The sequence below is a fragment of the Dasypus novemcinctus genome, chromosome 20 (assembly GCF_030445035.2).
Source record: "Dasypus novemcinctus isolate mDasNov1 chromosome 20, mDasNov1.1.hap2, whole genome shotgun sequence".
Taxonomy (NCBI): domain Eukaryota; kingdom Metazoa; phylum Chordata; class Mammalia; order Cingulata; family Dasypodidae; genus Dasypus; species Dasypus novemcinctus.
Window position 1 is genome coordinate 43058442 of NC_080692.1, and position 18351 is coordinate 43076792.

Consider the following 18351-nt stretch of genomic DNA (forward strand, 5'->3'; position numbering starts at 1 on the left):
TCTTCAATACCAACTCACTTGTTGCCATTCTGGAGAGTATCTACAGAATCATCTAGCAACATAGCAACAATCTTATTTATCTCCCCCGCCCCCCCCCCCAATGTTTACCAATCTTGGGGAAAGAATAAACGACAGGAATAAGGGAATAGCAGTATAAAGCAAGACAGAAATCCTGGTTCCTGCACATGCTACTCCAAACTAGGGGTTTTCAAGTAGTAAATTACTGTGTGTACCACTAATTGCATACATTTCTAATCAGAGAACTATATTCTTTCATTTAAAAAATGCAACTGAATTTTTAAGTTTTATATTGGAAAGGTATTTTACTGTACAGCTCATCTTTTCAGTTAACAGTCGACCAACGAAGTACCAGTTAAGGGTATAGTTGCCAAGGATACATTTTCATGGTTGTTGTAATAGAAAACCCCTCTTTTATTATGAGATCTTTCTGGCATGTCAGTAAATGAGTCTACACTACAAATCCATCTCATATTTTTTTTGCTCTTGCTGTGTTAATTGACATCCACAGGGTATTTTTCAAGTATATTAGGCTTTAGGACATTTATTTCCTTTCCTCCTGAACCTCTAAATGAGGTAGTTTTGCAATCATCTTCCCTTTTTGCCAGATTCACCATTCTTTTACCTTTTGCTAACCAGTGGGGGCAGTACCACAGCTATTGGATTAGATTTCCATTGGTCTGGAACCATCTGACAGAGCATCCTTGTTACTTTTCTTTTGTTGCTGTCAACAATCCAACACTGAGAAGATCAAAAGTTTTTTCAGAGGTTGGACAGGCAGAGGCCAATGGATACGCCAATCAAGATGCACTGGGGGGAGCAGATATAGCTCAGTGGTTTAGCGCTTGCTTCCCACCTATGAGGTCCAGGGTTCAATCCCTGGTACCTCCTACAAAAAAAAACAGATAGCACTGTGAACTAGATAATAGCACAGAATGAACTACTCAACTGTGAAAAAACAAAGAGTGAAAATTTATTTTTGGGTTTTTATCCAGTTTAGATTTAATTACATCTAAAACATAAATTTGCTTAATGAGTATCATCCAAATATGTCCCTAAGTATATCATTGAATGTGTTAGAGACATTGTCCTTATTATAATTAAGTAAAACTATAATTATAATTAAGTAGACTTCTTTTTTTTACTTTTATTTTTGTTTGTTTACTTCTCCCCACCCTGCTTGTTGTTTTCCACTTGCTCAGTCTGTTTGTCTTCCTCGTTTCTTTAGGAGGGACTGGGAGTTGAACCCGGGACCTCTGATGTAGGACCTCTAGTTGCTTAAGCCACCTCCGCTCCTGGTTTTGTTGGGTCTCTCATTCTGTTTTTCCTCCCCACATCCCTTGCTGCGTCATCTCATTGTGTCATCTTGTTGTGTCAGCTCACTGTCTTCTTTAGGAGGCACTGGGATCTGAACCAGTGACCTTCCATGTAGGAAGCGGGAGCCCAGTCACCTGAGCCACAACCAATTTCCTCTACTTGCTTCTTTTGATAATTTTTTTTAAAAAAGAGAGCTTCTAAATGCTGTCCTCCATTAGGCACCATTTTATGTCAGGCCCTTTATATATGTTATCTTATTTAGGTAGATTAGCAATGGAGGTTAAATCTTTAAAAAAAATTTTTTTAAAGGCTTTCCATTTTAAACAATAGAAAAATTATTACAATTGGGCATGGTGAAGTCTTTATCATTAATCGGAACATGAATTCTAAATTTCAACAGTGACGTAAATATAAAGTAGGATCTAGATACTATTTTCCTGTGAACTTGATTCTCTGCAAAGCTAGATATAAATTCATGATTCTGACTCATGTGGGAAATGCAAATGCTCGCTCAAGGCTTAGTTATATTTAAAAAGTAGGCAGTGCACATTCACGATTAAGATCAGGATCCTCGGGGGAAAGCTTGTTTGGTAGGGTATAGAAGCTACATAAATACCAGGCAGAGGATTATAGTGATGATAATTTAAAGGTAAGAAATAGTAAAAGACTAATTCTTGCTGTATTTAAATTACCCATTTTTAAAACACTTCCACTCTTCCCACCTCTAATTAAAACTCTTGCTCATGCCCAAATTTACTGGGGAAAGACGAGTTGGGGAAACTAACTTGATTTTATTTTAAGATTTACCAAACTGGCATCCATTCAATTGCCTCTACTTTCTCCGCCGAGCATAAATTCCATTGTGATAGAGGAAGAAAATGAAAATGCTGGCATTTTCAACCCCTTAAATAAGCCTTCTGAGCACTCTCTTTGTAACGTAGCTCTGCTCAGTAAGTGAGGAATTCAGTTCTTGTATTCACCGTGCAGCTTCGTCTTGCCATGAGGAGCACGACCCGGAGAAAACCGAGACTTGATGTTTAACCGATCCCTCTCCGCCTCCTCTTCCTCGTCGTATCGGCCATCCTCATCTTCATCGTCCACGTCACTGCTCTGGGGACTGGACGCCTGAGACCCTGAAGGAGAAGGTGGAACTGAGGAAGGTCTGGGATACTTAAATCCTTCCGTCTGCCAAAGACACAAGACATAAACATTATGGTGACTTCTTGGTTTTAGAGAATGTAAATATGATGAATGCACAGTTAACAAAGAACATAGCTGGATGTCTTTCGTGGTTACTTCTGGTGCTAACGATTTTTATTTGTTTTGATTCTGGTACCACCAAGCTCAAGAGAGATTCATTAGATATACAACTATTCTTTATTAAGCACCAGTATGTGCCAGGTGCTATATACATGGTGTCTTATTTAATCTTTTTTTAAAATATTACCAATTTTATTAAGAAAATTTGATACTTTGGGTAGTCAATTATAGTTACGATACATAAATATTCTGCCAGACTCCTTCCTTAATATTATTGCACCATGGACAAAGACTATAAAAGCATTTTTGCAGGATAATTTTTGGTAGTCACAGTTAGCAGACCTGTCTGTGGCTAGGTCATGAAAATGCTTTGCGATATAGAACATTTATAGTGATCTTAGTTAAAATGGTTTGCTAGGAGTGTTGTAAAATGGTGGTTCCTGCATTTTAGGAGGAAACACAATTTCTGGAGTTAAAGACTATATACTCTTGGAGTGTGATGCATGAATGTTTAGACAGGTGAGTGTGCTGTAAGTAACAGTAAAGAATTTTTGTGTCTCCTAAGAACCTGAGAAACTGAGGCCAGCAAAGGATATTTCTTTATAGTAAGCATAGTATAGGAGGAATAATTTAAAATCTTATAACAAAGTTTTATGAAAAAAATTAATGGCAAGGTACATATGCACAAGTGGGAAAGTAATTTTAAGATGAGAAATTATCCTTAAATTACATTCTTTGCTGCCATAAGCTCCAAATCAGAGATGAGCTTGAAAGAACTATCCTAACAGTGATTTCCAAACTCACTGGGTTGAGAGCCTTTCTTCTGATTTGTTTTTTTTATTACCCTCCTCTGTCTTAAAAATACTGGCTGCCATCTTAAAACATATGATTAATTTGGTATTGAAATTTTAATTACCACATTCACTGAAATAATTATAAATGCCTCTGGGTCATTGCAAAAATCAAGGTTGAGACTTACTTAATCTTTGCAACAACACTTTGATAAATTTGTTCTTTCTATTTGAGAGAACAATTGAAACTTAGAGGGGTCAAGTGCGTTGCCCAAAGTTACACAGCATGCGTGTGGCAGAGCCAAGATCTGTGCCAGGGCTGTGATGATTCCAGAGCTTTGAGCTCAACAGGCAGGCCACATTGTTGATTATTGCCAGCCACTACCTCATCCTTCAGATTTGTTCAACAATATTTCGGGACAGGGACACCCTGAATATCCCACAGAAAGCCACTACTAGAGAGAATCAAGGCAGTCAAGCTACTTAGTGGACCTTGGAATTCCATCAGCTGCTGTTACTTCAGTTGTTGAGCAAATATCACTGAGTTTTAATCAGATTGCCCTTCTAACTGAAATTCACTGAGATGACTCATTTATGCTAATAAACACCTAATGAGCACAAACTATGTGTCAGACACCATAATGACACTGAGGCAATAGAGGTGAATAGCATATCCCTGCCTTCTATGCGGACACATTTACAAATGCGTACAAGTGTTACGACGTGTGTCACTCTGAATTTCAATTATTTGTATATATTATTATTATGTCATATATGGACAGTCATGGAAAGCTTCAGATAGGTTTCCTGAAAGCAATATAAAAAATAGCTGATTCCTGTGCTTAGGACCTAGTTCAAAGTAGATGCTCAATGAATATTAGTTTAATAAGTAGATAAATGGATGCATATAGCTGAACTATTGTCAAGTAGAGTGACTGCCTCTAAAGGGCTAAGCACTTAACTCTCTGAATGGTAAAATCATAAACATGGGAGTTGGAATTTGTAGATAAAGGATTAAGAAAACCATTCCTCCTTCTTTAGGAAAAAAATGTGACCTTTGGTTAACTTTCTAGCTCTGCTCCCCCTGGAAACCTAGTGTAGGTGGCATGTCAGCTGTGTGATTAGACAAGATTGTTTATAGGAAAAGTAATCCCTGGCTGGTAAATTACATAAGAACTCAGAGGATCTATAAATATTTGGTGGGGATCCATAAATTTGGGGCATCCCTGAATGAGGTGTCCCTGTGATTGGCTATTCTTTGCAGGGAATGTAGAAGTTGGTCTATGGAGATTTACAGGAGATACTGGCTCCAGGGGCCATGAGGCTTCTATGCCACAGTGGATTCATTCCTAATAGTATGGAGCTCATCTTTTTGCACATGAACTTCCCAATTAAGGGTATGGAAGAGGCAAAGAAGAGTAGCTGCCTAGACTGCTACAAGGCCTCCTCCCATTGAAGAAAAATGCCTAGAGCTGCCTCCTTGCCAGCTGTTTCCTATCATATCCCTCGAAGTGAATCTGATGACAAATGCAGCCAGTGTGATCCCGTGAATCTAAATGTCTAGTTGGGCCTTAGAGGAAGACGCTCTGGTGGGCAGTGCAGAATGGAAATTCCTGTGGCATTTGAATTACCCTGGCCAAGTGATCACTCTATATTTAAACAGTTTCTTGGATAGCAAATTCACTTGCTACTAAGGCACCCCAGTTTACATCTGAACAACTTCCAAAAGAATGGATGTCTAATGGCAAGTTTTCAAGCACTAAGTCAGAGAGCATTTTTGTTTGGAGGAGCTTCTCCAATGACATGGTTAAGTGGACTGTCTACCTGTCCTACATATGAGGCGAACTCTGAATGTATCACTTTCTCTATTCTTTGCTTTGATGCAGCTATGAAAACCTCTAATAGTTTTAAAAGATACAGTTAGAAGCGACCATAAATAAGAAACTTATGTTTCTAAACAGATAAATGATATATCAAATATTTACCGTTGGTGGTGATGTGGGATCCACATGGAATTTATCTGGAAAAGCTCTGCTTAATGTCAGGTGCCTAGCATGCTGGTAATACTGTGATAGAAAACCAATTCACAGGTTAAAAAATAAAGATTTAGACATACAAATAACCAAATTATGTACAACTTTATTCTCCTAGCTGTGAAATGTACTTTTTTTAAAATGGCAGAATCTACTCACCCTGGGCTTTAGAATCAGAAAATAAATCAGGGCTTATAGTTTTATTATTTTTAAATGCATAAAAAAAGAAATACTACAAAAAGTTGGAGGGAAGGAGAAGACTTAGTGGTCACTGAGCAGCTGGAGACACTGATTTCATTCTACTGACAGTTGGTTTGGCATGGTAAAAAGACGGGGCCTGAATAGTCAGACAAACTGGATTTAAATCCTGCTTCTGACCTGGGATAGGAAACAACTTTCAAGGGCTATTATCCACCCTCATTATAAAATGGAGATGGTAGGATTAATCATTAGGGGTGTAACGGGCACTGGCATTAGCGGGTACAGATGCTCAGCACAGAGCAGCTTTATCAAGAGAGTTTATCAATGGAAACATAATTATAAGAAGGCGAAGTGAATGCTTTTATCACTAAATCATCCATCAAGGTGACCATCAAGGTGTTTGTAAACCTATCACATGGTTGCAAGAAGGTATTTCCTGTGCTTGTTGTTTTGAAAAACAATATTACTCCCACTCTCCACTTTCTTTATTACCATCTTCATCATGGCCTGTGGTCTTGTTGCTTTTCTCATCTTCATCGATCATTTATGCATACTGGTAATGCTTTAAATTAAGCATCGACAACAGAATACCTAGTAGGAGCAGTGCAAACATTGATGGATTTATCATTGTGGAAGCAAACTAAACATAAAGGACTGAGCTTAAGACTTTGCAAACTCTGATTAACAACGCACATGAAAACATCACTGAGATTTTAACAATTATGATATTGAATTGACTTGACAGATTTATGATGAGACTCAATACTTGTAAATTCCAGGAGAATTTTTTACGTGCCCTCTCTGATTATTACAAACACGCTTACTCTGCCTAAGTATCTCCAATCCAGAAGATCCGAGAGCCTCTCGGTTCGGTTCCGCTGGATAATTCTTTGGCGGCGTGACTGTTTGCAAAACGCATAGAGAAACTGAGTCAGCTGGTTACAAGAATCCTCTGGTGAGCGGAACCGCCTGTCAACAATGTAAATACCTGAAGAGCACAAAAGCCAAAGCACAGGTAAAAGGAGGGCTAATCTTAAAACGTTTCCTCTCTCATCCCTCCTTCTCTCTTTGTTCATTGTAGACCACGTTGACTGCCATATTGCCTCTGCTTTATCTCTTCCCTTCTGAGACTTGATTTCCTCTGTGACCTCCTGCAAGGGCTTACGCTGTCACCAACACACAGGCCACAAAGTGGACCTTGCTGAAAAACTACAGCGAGATAGGACTCCCTTGATGTGCGGTTCCCAATACGGCTGCCCATTTACCAGAATCTCTGGACGTGGGACCTGGGTGCCATGTTGTTTTAACTCCCCAGTGTTTCCACTGCGCAGCCCTGGCTGAGAACCACAGCGCTAGCCTGAGGAGAGAGGGACAGGGACAGCGCAACTGTAAAAGACCCCAGGGAATTGGCATTCTAAGTCTCTTTGCTCCCTATGGACCAAGATAGGCAAATTCTCCAACCCTTTTAAACACGTTTTAGTAAATTTTGCTAATTTGACATGGACTTTTCAAAACACACTGCTGAGCAATATATGTACTCTATTGTCTGGTTATTGTGAAATCACTTGTAGGCAGTAGAAGGCCAAACCGATTACAAAAAAAATATATGGTAACAGGACAAAGTATTGTCCAAATTTACCACTCTTTTTCTAGTTGGACTCTTGGGCGACACATTGAATGTTTACATTCTTATCTAAGGGTCATATGATTAAACCTACCTTTAACTAAACAAGGAATATAAGCATTAGCTGAATTGTCAGGATAGCTTTAGAGCTGGGGTCTGTGAAGGCCACTTCTCGCAGGGCGGGGGTAAGGACGGGAAGCCTCACCGTATGCAGTAGGATCAGCCACGTGCTCCTGCATGAAGCAGCCGAAGCCGGAGAGGTTGGTGGTCACACTGGGGATCCCCATCACGGTGCACTCAGCTGCCAGAAAACACACAAAGCCTCGGCTTCAGACCAGCTCCCGCGTATAGAGGAGAATGCAGCCCTACGGAACCAGCAAGGCTGGTTCCATTTTTTCTCACCATTCAAGCTGTGCCTTTAAGTTCTTGGCAAGCAACTGAGGTAGGTGACCCCTTCTCCATTCACATAAATCTCCCTTGCCAGAGATCATTTCCAGAAGAGATCCTCTCTGCTTTTTCAGGTACTCCGTGAGCTCTTGGTCTCTTACAGTGCCCCCTTTTAGTCAAATCCTGTTTTCTAGAAATGATCTAATACATCCTTTAAAAGTTACCACTCCCGAGGCTGTCTGCAGTTTTAACAAGGAATTTATATTTGATAATAGAATTAATCTAGTTTTGGGGGGGAAGGGTGAAAACAAAAATCTCCATTATCCATGAAGTAATTCCAATTCACATCTTCTCTGCCACTGCGAGAATTTCCTCTGGGTTTAGTACTATGGCTGTACTCTTATTTTTTGTGTGGGGGTGGGGAGGGTGGTGGCAGGGTGGGTAGGAAGTCCAATGTGGTTGACTAACCCCTCCAAGAATGTGAGGAAAATTCTGGAACTCTTCCCCAGAAAAATTCTCATATAGGTATACATACACGGTTTTGCCTATAGTTTTGTGGAAGTGCAGATTCTTATCTTAAAAAAAAAAAAACTCATTAGAAAAATGCTAACTATCCATGTAAGCTCAGAAAGTCTTCATTAAATGAATTTAATGAAATGAGTGATTATATTCATTGTGCTTTCTCAGAACACAAAACACAGGCTTTAATTAGCTACTTTTTGGAGCAAGTTATACCCATTGTCACATAGAAAGATCATTCTGAAAACAAAGAGTTGTCATTTTTCTATAATTAAGAAGGTTAGGTAGGAGTGGTCAACTCCCCTCAGTTAATTTAAAACCAAGAATGATTCATTCGCTATGGAGTATTCCTCAAACTCCTTTCCCCAACTACTCATCTTTCTTGTAGCATCTTCTCTGACCTTTATTTTAGAACACTAGATAAACCTCGCCTGTCATGTTGCATGGAGTTTAACTTTGTCCTATAAAATGACATTTTGGTCAAAGGTCTATTGTTATATGACATTTTCTCTATCCCAAATAAGTGACTCTCCACAGTCTACCAGCCATTCATGTATTTGGCTTTATGCTTCTCTGTCCTTGAAATTCCAATAGTTGATTTTGTTACTTCCTAGAAATAATAGGAATAAGGGTAATAGGAAACTATTCAGTGAATTGGGTCTTTTATGTATCTCAAAAGATAGATTTATTATAAAGAATTTAAGATATTTATACAGACATTTCATAAGTAAGGAGATGCGACCCTCACAAAAGTGGAACTGATGTAATAGCAATTTTAGAGTTGCCAGAGTAGCCAGAGGAGTTAGGTAAAAAACATTTCTATGTTATATTTGTAAGAACTGGAAGTCCTTTGTTGTTGTTTTCTGAAGAATATTTTTTAAATTTTTTGTTTGAAAGAATTTCAAACATACAAGAAAGTTGCAAAAAAAATTCAGAGTATTCTAATATACCCCCTACCCAGACATGCAGATTTACCAACTTTTAACATTTTGCCACATTTGTTGTATCATTCTTTCTCTCTATCATCTATCTGTCGATCTGACTAGCTACCTAGCTACTTAGCTATCATTTTCTAAATACTTGAAAGTAGGTTGCATACATCATGCTCCTTTACCACTTAACACTTCCATGTATATTTCCTAAAAACAATGTATTCATCTATACGATCACATTAGTATAGTTATCAAGTTCAAGAAATTTAACATTGATATAGAGCATATAGTATATATCCATTTTTTTCAACTGTCCCCATAATAACCTTCTGAGTATTTTCTCTTCCATGATTAGATCCAGGTCAAGAACATGTATTGCATTTAATTAGCATTGTCTCTTTCATCTTGCTCGCTCTCTTTTTAAATTGTGGAATCATATATACAACATAAACTTTCCCATCTCAGCCCCTCCCAAGCATATAATTGAGTGGCCTTAATCACATGCACAGAGCTGTGCTATCATCCCAAGAAGTTTTCATGTCTTTATAGCCGTGGGTAAATTATTCTTGGTGTTACCTGGAACAACAGACTAGGAGATTATCTCAGTGTCACTTCTGTTGTGATGATACAGGATCCCATTTATACAGATTTTATATTCTCTATTTAAATCCTGGGGTCAGAATGCAAAGATCTGCCAAGTTCTGCCTCTGTGTAACTCAGTCTATGATCCACCTAATCTTGGTCCCACTCCATCCTACTTCGGGCTTTATATCAATGATGACTTTGAGTTGCAGAGGCAAAATTCATTCTTTTTATTTTTTCTTTAGGAGTTACAGGAGATTGAACCTGGAACCTCATACATATGAAGCAGGCACTCAATCACTGAGCTATACCCGCTCCAAAATCCATACTCTAACTATAAATAAAAAATGTTTTCTGGGGAAGCAGATGTGGCTCAGGTAACTGAGGTCCCACCTACCACATGGGAGGTCCCTGGTTCGTTTCCCGGTGTCTCCTGGAGAAGACAGTGAGCTGGTGTGATGGGCAGGGCATGCGCAGCAAGCTGACACAGCCAGATGACGCAACAAGAGACAGAAGAAGAAAAACATAACGAGAGACTCAGCAAAGCAGGGAGCAGAGGTTCCTGGGGCCTCCTAAAGAAAACAAGCAAGACAGTGAGCGGACGCAACAGGCAGGCGCGGCAAGTTCACACAACCAGATGGCCCAACAAGAGACACAAGAAGAAAAACACATAAAGAGAAACACAACAAAGCAGGCAATAGAGGTGGATCAAGCGATTAGGTGCCTCCCCCCTACATCGGAGGTCCTGGGTTCAGTTCTCAGTGCCTCCTAAAAGTCACAGCATACAGCAAGTGCGAACAACAAGGGGGTGGAGAGAAATAAATAAATAAATAAAATCTTTTAAAAAAAGGTTTTCTGAACCTTTTCTTTGAAATACAGGGATGAAACAGTATCTGCACCAGGAGGAAACCCTCTGATTACCAATAAGAGCTGAAAAAGTCATTACTGTATTCTTTGCCTTAGTATGTATTTAAGAGATTTGTTTCCATTTAAATTAGTTATTTCAGTCTGGATAAAAACTGATCCCTCTTGATGCCAATGGCAACCATGCTAGTGGGGGCCAGAAAAGAAAGGCAGATAATAGATCTGAGAATACACCATCTGAAAAATGGGGGAAGAGAGCTCCTGGATGGAACGGTGTAATTGGGCACAATAACCATATATTGAATTGTCATTTTTCTCTTACACCCTTGTTCCTTTCTTGAGGGGCAAGGGTGTGAAGAAGACTTTTTACTCCATACCTTTTTATTCTATTTGTTTTTAACTATGTGAATATATTACTTATTAAAAATTAAAAGGCATCAAAAATTAAAAATTAAAAGGCATTCTTCTGAAGTAAGTTTTAAAGAACAATATCACTGGACCATTTTTTCCATACTAATTCTACATGTAGTCAATTTCTCTTTCATATTAATATGTGGGACTAGCAGAAATAACTAAATAGTGCATAATCCTTATAAAACATTCTTTTTCTTTGGAATGCAATGAGGTAGTAACTCAGATGTCCACCAAAATATGACCAACCATACCCTGGTATACTTATATAATCATTGTCCTTATTCTTAGGTCAGTATCTACAAAGCATAACATTGACCCCTGAGATAGATCCAACCAAAATCATTTGTAATACAAACTTCAAAACTGTAATAGAAGCTACACAGGCATCTTCAATCTCAGATACATGTGTATAAAATAAAATGCAAATGAAATGGAAAACTTTCTGCAATCTACGCACATTACATACCTGGAGTATAACCCCAGGGTTCGTAGTATGATGGAAATACTCCAAGATGACAGCCTCGGACAAACTCTTCATAATCCATGGGTAATAGGGGGCTGGTGGAAGATAGGAACTCTGGGTGCAAAATCACCTAATGAAAGGGAAGTCATAGGAGATAAAAGAGAAAATGAAGAAAGTAAAGCAACAGCAACAAAAAAACTCCTATAATTTGGTTATTTCAAGACTGTAGAATCCTTGTGCTCTAGATCCAGGGAAAAAATAGGAAATTAGAAATAGAAAAGAAAAAAGACTGGGGAGAATGTTATTTTCTCCTTCTCTTTCCATTCTATGTGGGTGAAAATAGCTGCTCTTTGGACTTGACTTACCCTCAGGTTCAAAGGCCTAGATCAAGGAGTTAGCACTTTTCTTTGAATTACATCCTCCGGTCCAGCCTTGATCAGTAATAAAGATTTGATCTGGTTTTCTAACTGCTGACACCCTTGTCTTTTTCTCAATTCATTCCAAACCTGAGCAAGAAAGAGGGGAGCTATTTAATGCACCACACACCTGCCCCAGGCATGAGTTAGCCAAGTGAGGCACGGCCAAGGGACGTGGAAGGTGTCTCAGCTGGATTAGGTCAGACGAGAAGACCTCACCCAAGCCAACATGATCCCATGGGGAAGCTGTGGTCTCCTACCTGATCTCTCAGCTTCCACCCCACTAGAGTAATCCTTTAAAATTGTTAAGTCACTTCCCTACTCTAACATCCAACAGCGGCTTCCCATTTCACTCAAAGCCAAAGTGTTTACAATGGCCTGTAGGCATATTAACACAAGTTTATTGTCAACTGCATTGATAGAATTTATAGCATTCGATCTTCAAACAATAAAAATATATAATACATTAATTCTCACAAAATTCTTTTGTAGATTTTTGCCAAACATTATGGTTCTTAACCAAATTATGGTTAGAGTAGATGAATGGATTCAGTTCTGACATAAATGTTGATTGATTCTTTTGATAAAGAGTATAAAGAAAGTGAAACTAGATATTTGTCAGAACTTCATGAGTTCATCAAAGGCATAAGTGATTTCTTTGCTGAGGTGGTTATCAGTTATTTGAATTCTGGGAAAATAGTTTCTCAAATTTTCTTGCCACTCACATTAATGGCTCTAAGATATTATACATTTTAAGTTTAATCTGCATTATTAATATGTTCTCCACTGCTTTCTTAAGTCTAGATAATCAATAAATAATAAAGTGCTGATTTTTAGGGTTTGCCAATTTCCAAGCTGTAAATACTCCCACCATGAACAATTTCAAATTACCAGTATGATGTCACTGAGCTTGGAGTTGGGAAGAGATGAGCAGTAATATATCATTACAGAGTATTTCTACCACACTAGATTTCCACCATACGTAGACATAATTCACTTCAGGAATGTAGTTAATAGTAAAATAATTAGGAAGTGAGGCATTTTGAATATTATCTTTGTGTTGATTTCAGTCTTTTATGTGGATCCCAGAAAATTATGTTCTTAGATTTAACCTATTGTGAATCTTTGATTAGATTCTATTAACAATGGGCCATCTGATTAGATTGCTCCAGTACGGCATAGCCAGGGTGGGTCTTAATCTTCTTACTGGAGTCCTTTATAAATGGAGGAATAAAACCACAGACACAGATTTTAAAAAGGCTCAGTGGCAGAAAGAAGCCTCCAGAAGTTGAAATTGTTGAATCCGGGAGAAAGAAAAGCCGCGGATGGAGCAGCCTGATGCAGAATTAGCAAGGAGGCCCGGAGGGGAGAGACAAGCGACACCAACATTGTGCCCTGCCACATGCCCACAGCTGAACTTGGGGCATAAGTGAGCCTGGAGGGAAGGCAGCGACCAGCACAGCCACCAGTGTGCCTTGCCACAGGGCAGGAGTCCAGGATCGCCAGCAGCCGACCTCCAGGAAGAGAGCTTCGCCTGATGCCTTGATTTGTACGTTGTTCGCAGCCTCTGCAAATTTAACAATTGGCTCTCATGTACTGGTATGAGCCATGTTCTATGATCCCGCTGCCTGTTATGGTCTACAAACCCAGAGGCTCTCTTTTGAGAGCTTGGCTATATTGGGGGACTTGTAACTAGAATAGCTACTTAATTATTTTTTTGGAAAACTATATTTGAATGAATTCTCCTATTTATTAAAGTTGTCACTGAACTATTAGTAGATTCTCAGCCCTACCCATTCATAACCAGGTAGTTCTTAAAAACAAATAAAATATGATTTTAAAGTGCTGAGATTGTTATTTTTAAAATATTTATTTACTTAGAAACAGTTCACAACTTACAGAAAAGTTACAAGTACAATATGAAGATTTGGACTTTTCCTAGCATTTATGAGTAAGTTGCTAACTTGATGCTCATTATCCCTCAGTACTTAATGTTTATTCCTATAAACAACAGGCTCTTAATTATCTACAATACAAGCATCACAATCAGGAAATTAACATTGCTCTATCACTACTGCTTAATCCTTTCAACCCTTTCATCCAAGTTTCTCTAGTTGTCCAAATCTGAGCTTTACAGCAAAAGGTCCAGTTTAGAATCACATGCTACATTTATTTTTTTATTTTTGTTTTTTAAAAAGATTTATTTCTCTTCCCACCACCCACCCCCATTGTCTGCTCTCTGTGTCCATTCACTGTGTGTTCTTCTGTGTCGGCTTGTATTCTCATCAGGCAGCACTGGGGATCTGTGTCTCTTTTTGTTGTGTCATCTTACTGCGTCAGCTCTCCCTGTGTGTGGCACCACTCCTGGGCGGACTGCGGTTTTGCGTGGGGTGGCTTTCCTTGCGCAGAGGCCACTCCTTGCATGGGGGGCACTCTCATGCGGGGGCATCCCTGTGGGCTGGCACTCCTTGTGCACATCAGCACTGGGCCAGCTCACCACACAAGCCAGGAGGCCCTGGGTATCGAACCCTTGGACCTCCTATATGGTAGGCGGATGCTCTATCTGTTGAGCCACATCTGCTTCCCACATGCTACATTTAGTTGTTGCATTAATTCTTCCAATTTGGAAGAGTTATTGGTCTCTTTTTGGTTTTCATGACCTTGACACTTTTGAAGATTACAGTCCTGTTATTTTGAAATACGCCTCTCAGTTTGGGATTGTCTGATGTTCAGTCATCATTGACTTCAAATTATGCATCTTTGACAGAAATATCACAGAAGTGATGCTGGGTTCTTCTCACTGTTTTTTATCAGGTGGCATACAATTTATATTTTTCCTATTACTGATGATGTGTACTTTAATTTCTTGAAGTATTGTTTTCCAGGATTTTCCACTATAAAGCTATTCTTTTTATATCTTTTGTTTTTAGTAAGTATTTTGTACAGAGTTATTTTGAAACTGTATAACTCCTGCTCCTAAACCTTTAATTAATTGATTAATTAATATTTGCTTTAGACTCATGGTTTCCTATTTGGTTCAGTGCATTCTAATCCATTTCTATCCTGATTAACATTGATACTCAAATGTCTCTGATTTGGTGTATTTTTTTTTGAAAATATGGATTTATTTATTTTTTTTAATTATTTTTTTATTTTTAAAAATTACATTCAAAAAATATGAGGTCCCATTCAACCCCACCGCCCCCACCCCTCTCTCCCCCCACAGCAACACTCTCTCCCATCATCGTGACACATCCATTGCACCTGGTAAGTACATCTCTGAGCATCACTGCACCCCATAGTCAATGGTCCACGTCATAGCCCACACTCTCCCACGTTCCATCCAGTGGGCCCTGGGGGGATCTACAATGTCCCGTAATTGTCCGTGAAGCACCACCCAGGACAACTCCACGTCCCGAAAACGCCTCCACATCTCATCTCTTCCTCCCATTCCCCAAACCCAGCAGGCACCATGGCTACCCTTCCCACACCCATTCCACATTTTCTGTGGACATTGGATAGGTTGTGTCCATTGCACATCTATGTCAAGTGGGGGCTTAGATTCTACATGGATACTGGATGCACTCCTCCTGCTTTCAGTTGTAGACACTCTAGGCTCCATGGTGTGGTGGTTGACCTTCTTCAACTCCATGTTAGCTGAGTGGGGTAAGTCCAATAAATCAAAGTGTAGGAGCTGAAGTCTGTTGAGGCTCTGGGCCTGGGTGTCATATTATCAGCCCAGAGATTCAAATCCCCTAAATATATCTTAAACCCCAGCACCAACTACAATTCCAATAAAGTAGCATGCAAGTCTTGTGAAAAGAGATCCCCTCTGAGTCCAATTCCATCACGCAGAAACACCAGCTCCAAAGAAGGGCCATCTGCCATGGCAGTGAACCCCATCTGCCATGACCATAGAACCCGTGGGTCTCTTTATCCCTCAAAAGAACCAATACCTGGGGTTGTATCTACTTTATCTGTCTCTGAGACTCTGCTCAGTTGTGCATAAGGGCATTCCTTCTGACAACCTCCAGACTCTTTTTTAGAGACTCATAGCCTTATAATCTCATTTCTCCTTTCCATTTCCCCCTTCCATTAGGTCAAACAGCATTTTGAAGTCATGTTATTATATGTAGACAGGAATATTCTGCTGATCCGTATTTAACCTTTAATTCAAGGTCATTTTCTAGTTGCATCTTCAGCTGGTATGTGGTAGTGATCCCTCGGTGCCAGGGAGGCTCATCCCCGGGTGTCATGTCCTGCACTGGGGGGAATGCACTGCATCTACATGCTGAGTTTGGCTGTGAGAGTGGCCACATTTGAGTAACATGAAGGGTGTCAGGAGGAAACTCCCAGGCACAGTGCTACCCTAGGCCTTGTTCTTATTGCGGGTGTATAGGCTCAAAAGCATAGCCATTAGTATCAGGAGCCCACTGTTGGGCCCTCCTTCTTTCCTGGTTCTTGCCGTTGCACCTGGGGGACTGCCGCTGCTCCCCCAGGGTCCACGACAGTGACCCCCTGGCCAGGAGCCCAGTACCCCCCCAGCTGTTGTTTTTAATTGTTTCCACTATGAGTATATCTAGACATTACTATATATCCTGGGCATATGCCCTGTATAACTCCCTGTCAACCATATATATCCTGTCAATAACATCCTATATCAGTATTCCTCCGCTGCCACTGTTGAACCACTCTGTGATCCAAAACTTCCTGTAAAGTGAATCCCAACATAATGTCAGCTTCACAAGAGTCTTAGATCACCGAAATTCATATATACAATATACAGTACTTCCCCAGATCCACCATAAAACCTTTTTCCTTCCACAGCGATAATCTTTTAACTTATTGATATCATATTTCCTGAAACTAATGTACAGATTCCAAAACAATAGCTTTCAAACAAGGTGACATCTGTGCTTACTATGTGGTCCATACTTTAGGTTGTACAGTTTTCTAAATTTTTTAGTTATCCTATGTTTTGCCTTATAGTTTACATTATTAGTCTGTCGTCCCCTATATGTTTTTGGTGTAATATTACATGTTTTATATTCATCCTCGTGTACTCGCACAAACCTCCTCTCTTGCCCCCATATTTACCTTGGTTCCATCCATTCCACATCCATTTTCCCCTCCCCTTGGGGCCCACAATGCCAGCCAGTCTCCATTTCCCAAGAAGTGATTTGGTATATTTTTTACATATCCCATCACTCTTTGAACATTTCTTTGATTTTGGCACAAGAAGATGTCCCAGGATTATTTGTGCTCTCCCTGCCCCAGTCCTTGAATCAGCCATTTCTCTTAGGAGCCCTGGTTCCTTTAAGTGCAGAATGGCATTTGGGACCCAAGACCTGGGTGCTAGGTATGCTCTTTGCTATTGGGGTGTTACCTTCCCCAGGCCCTCTCAGTGGACAGATAAGGAACACACACACATACTCACATGCACACACAATTTACAACTCTCTTCTATATCCGCCTGTGTATCATTAAAATTCTGAGTGCAGAGCAACACCTCCAGTTCTCTGGTGTAGCTTTCTCCTCCCCACATCTGCACCTCCCTACTCCAGCACGAGGAATGGGGCTTCCATGGGGTTTAAGGTATTGTTGCAATAGATCAGCCCCTCTGGGTAGCTCATCTCCTCCCTTCACCGCCACTGCCTCCCCTGTACAGTTGCCCTCCTCCCTCCGCTGTGGCTCCGACTTCTGCCATGGGCCGCTCCCCCTGCTCCCCGGTTCGGGCGGGCTGTGGACCTTCCTCACCCTTTTCGAGCTCTGACCCACTTCTCTGGTCTCTGGAACACCATCCCCCTTCCAGGGCAGGCACCTATCTGCATTGCCCACACAAGGGTTTAAACCCGGATTGTTCAGGAAGGAAAGGGAAAGAGAAAGAGGCAGAGCAAGAGAAGCAGAAAAGAAACTTTAAATAAGCACCCTAGACTATTTTTTAGTTCATGTGATCAGTATACGTTCTTCCAAAGAGATTCTTTTGAAGAAAAACCCTAATTTGGAGATGTCACAATAATAAGAATATTGGTATGACACATTATATATTATAAATAATCTTCACAAGTATCACCTCATTTGATCTGAGCAACATTGCGAGACAAGTAGAATAGAGAGCCTCATTATTCTCATTTTAAAATAAGGAAGCTAAAACACAGGGCACTTGAATCACCTAATATTAAAGTGGTTTCATTACTTTATATCTCACCATCTGTCAGGGAGTAAAGTAAAAGCGAGTGTGTAGTTTTTATTTTAATGGAGAGTTTTAACCCATGGATCCACAAGGTACACACAGGCATTAGCTGTGTCTCAGCAGATACAGAAATAGGAGACAAGTTAAACTCAAGGAAAAAAAAAGGTTGAATGTCTAAAGCCAGTACCTAAAGATGATGGTTTGGAAAGTGGATCTGGCTCAATGGATAGAGAGTCCGCCTACCACATGGGAGGTCCAGGGTTCAAACCCCGGGCCTCCTTGACCCGTGTGGAGCTGGCCCACGCGCAGTGCTGATGCACGCAAGGAGTGCCCTGCC

The 18351-nt window shown here is 40.1% G+C and overlaps 1 protein-coding gene across 3 annotated transcripts in view; it reads right to left on the reverse strand.

Moving 5' to 3' along the window:
* Positions 1-2106: 2106 nt before the first annotated feature.
* Positions 2107-18351, reverse strand: part of GYS2 (glycogen synthase 2) — a 65464-nt gene continuing 49219 nt past the window's right edge. The window contains exons 12-16 of one of the 3 annotated variants that reach the window (XM_004448663.5): positions 11409-11535; positions 7450-7545; positions 6445-6608; positions 5372-5452; positions 2107-2468 (exon numbers count right to left, since the gene is read on the reverse strand). In XM_004448663.5, coding sequence (XP_004448720.2) covers positions 2373-2468; positions 5372-5452; positions 6445-6608; positions 7450-7545; positions 11409-11535 — 564 coding nt within the window. In that variant the 3' untranslated portion in view covers positions 2107-2372. Of the gene's footprint in view, positions 2521-5371; positions 5453-6444; positions 6609-7449; positions 7546-11408; positions 11536-18351 lie in introns of all 3 variants that reach the window. The other 2 variants (XM_004448662.5, XM_058282875.2) reach the window with 2 other exon arrangements.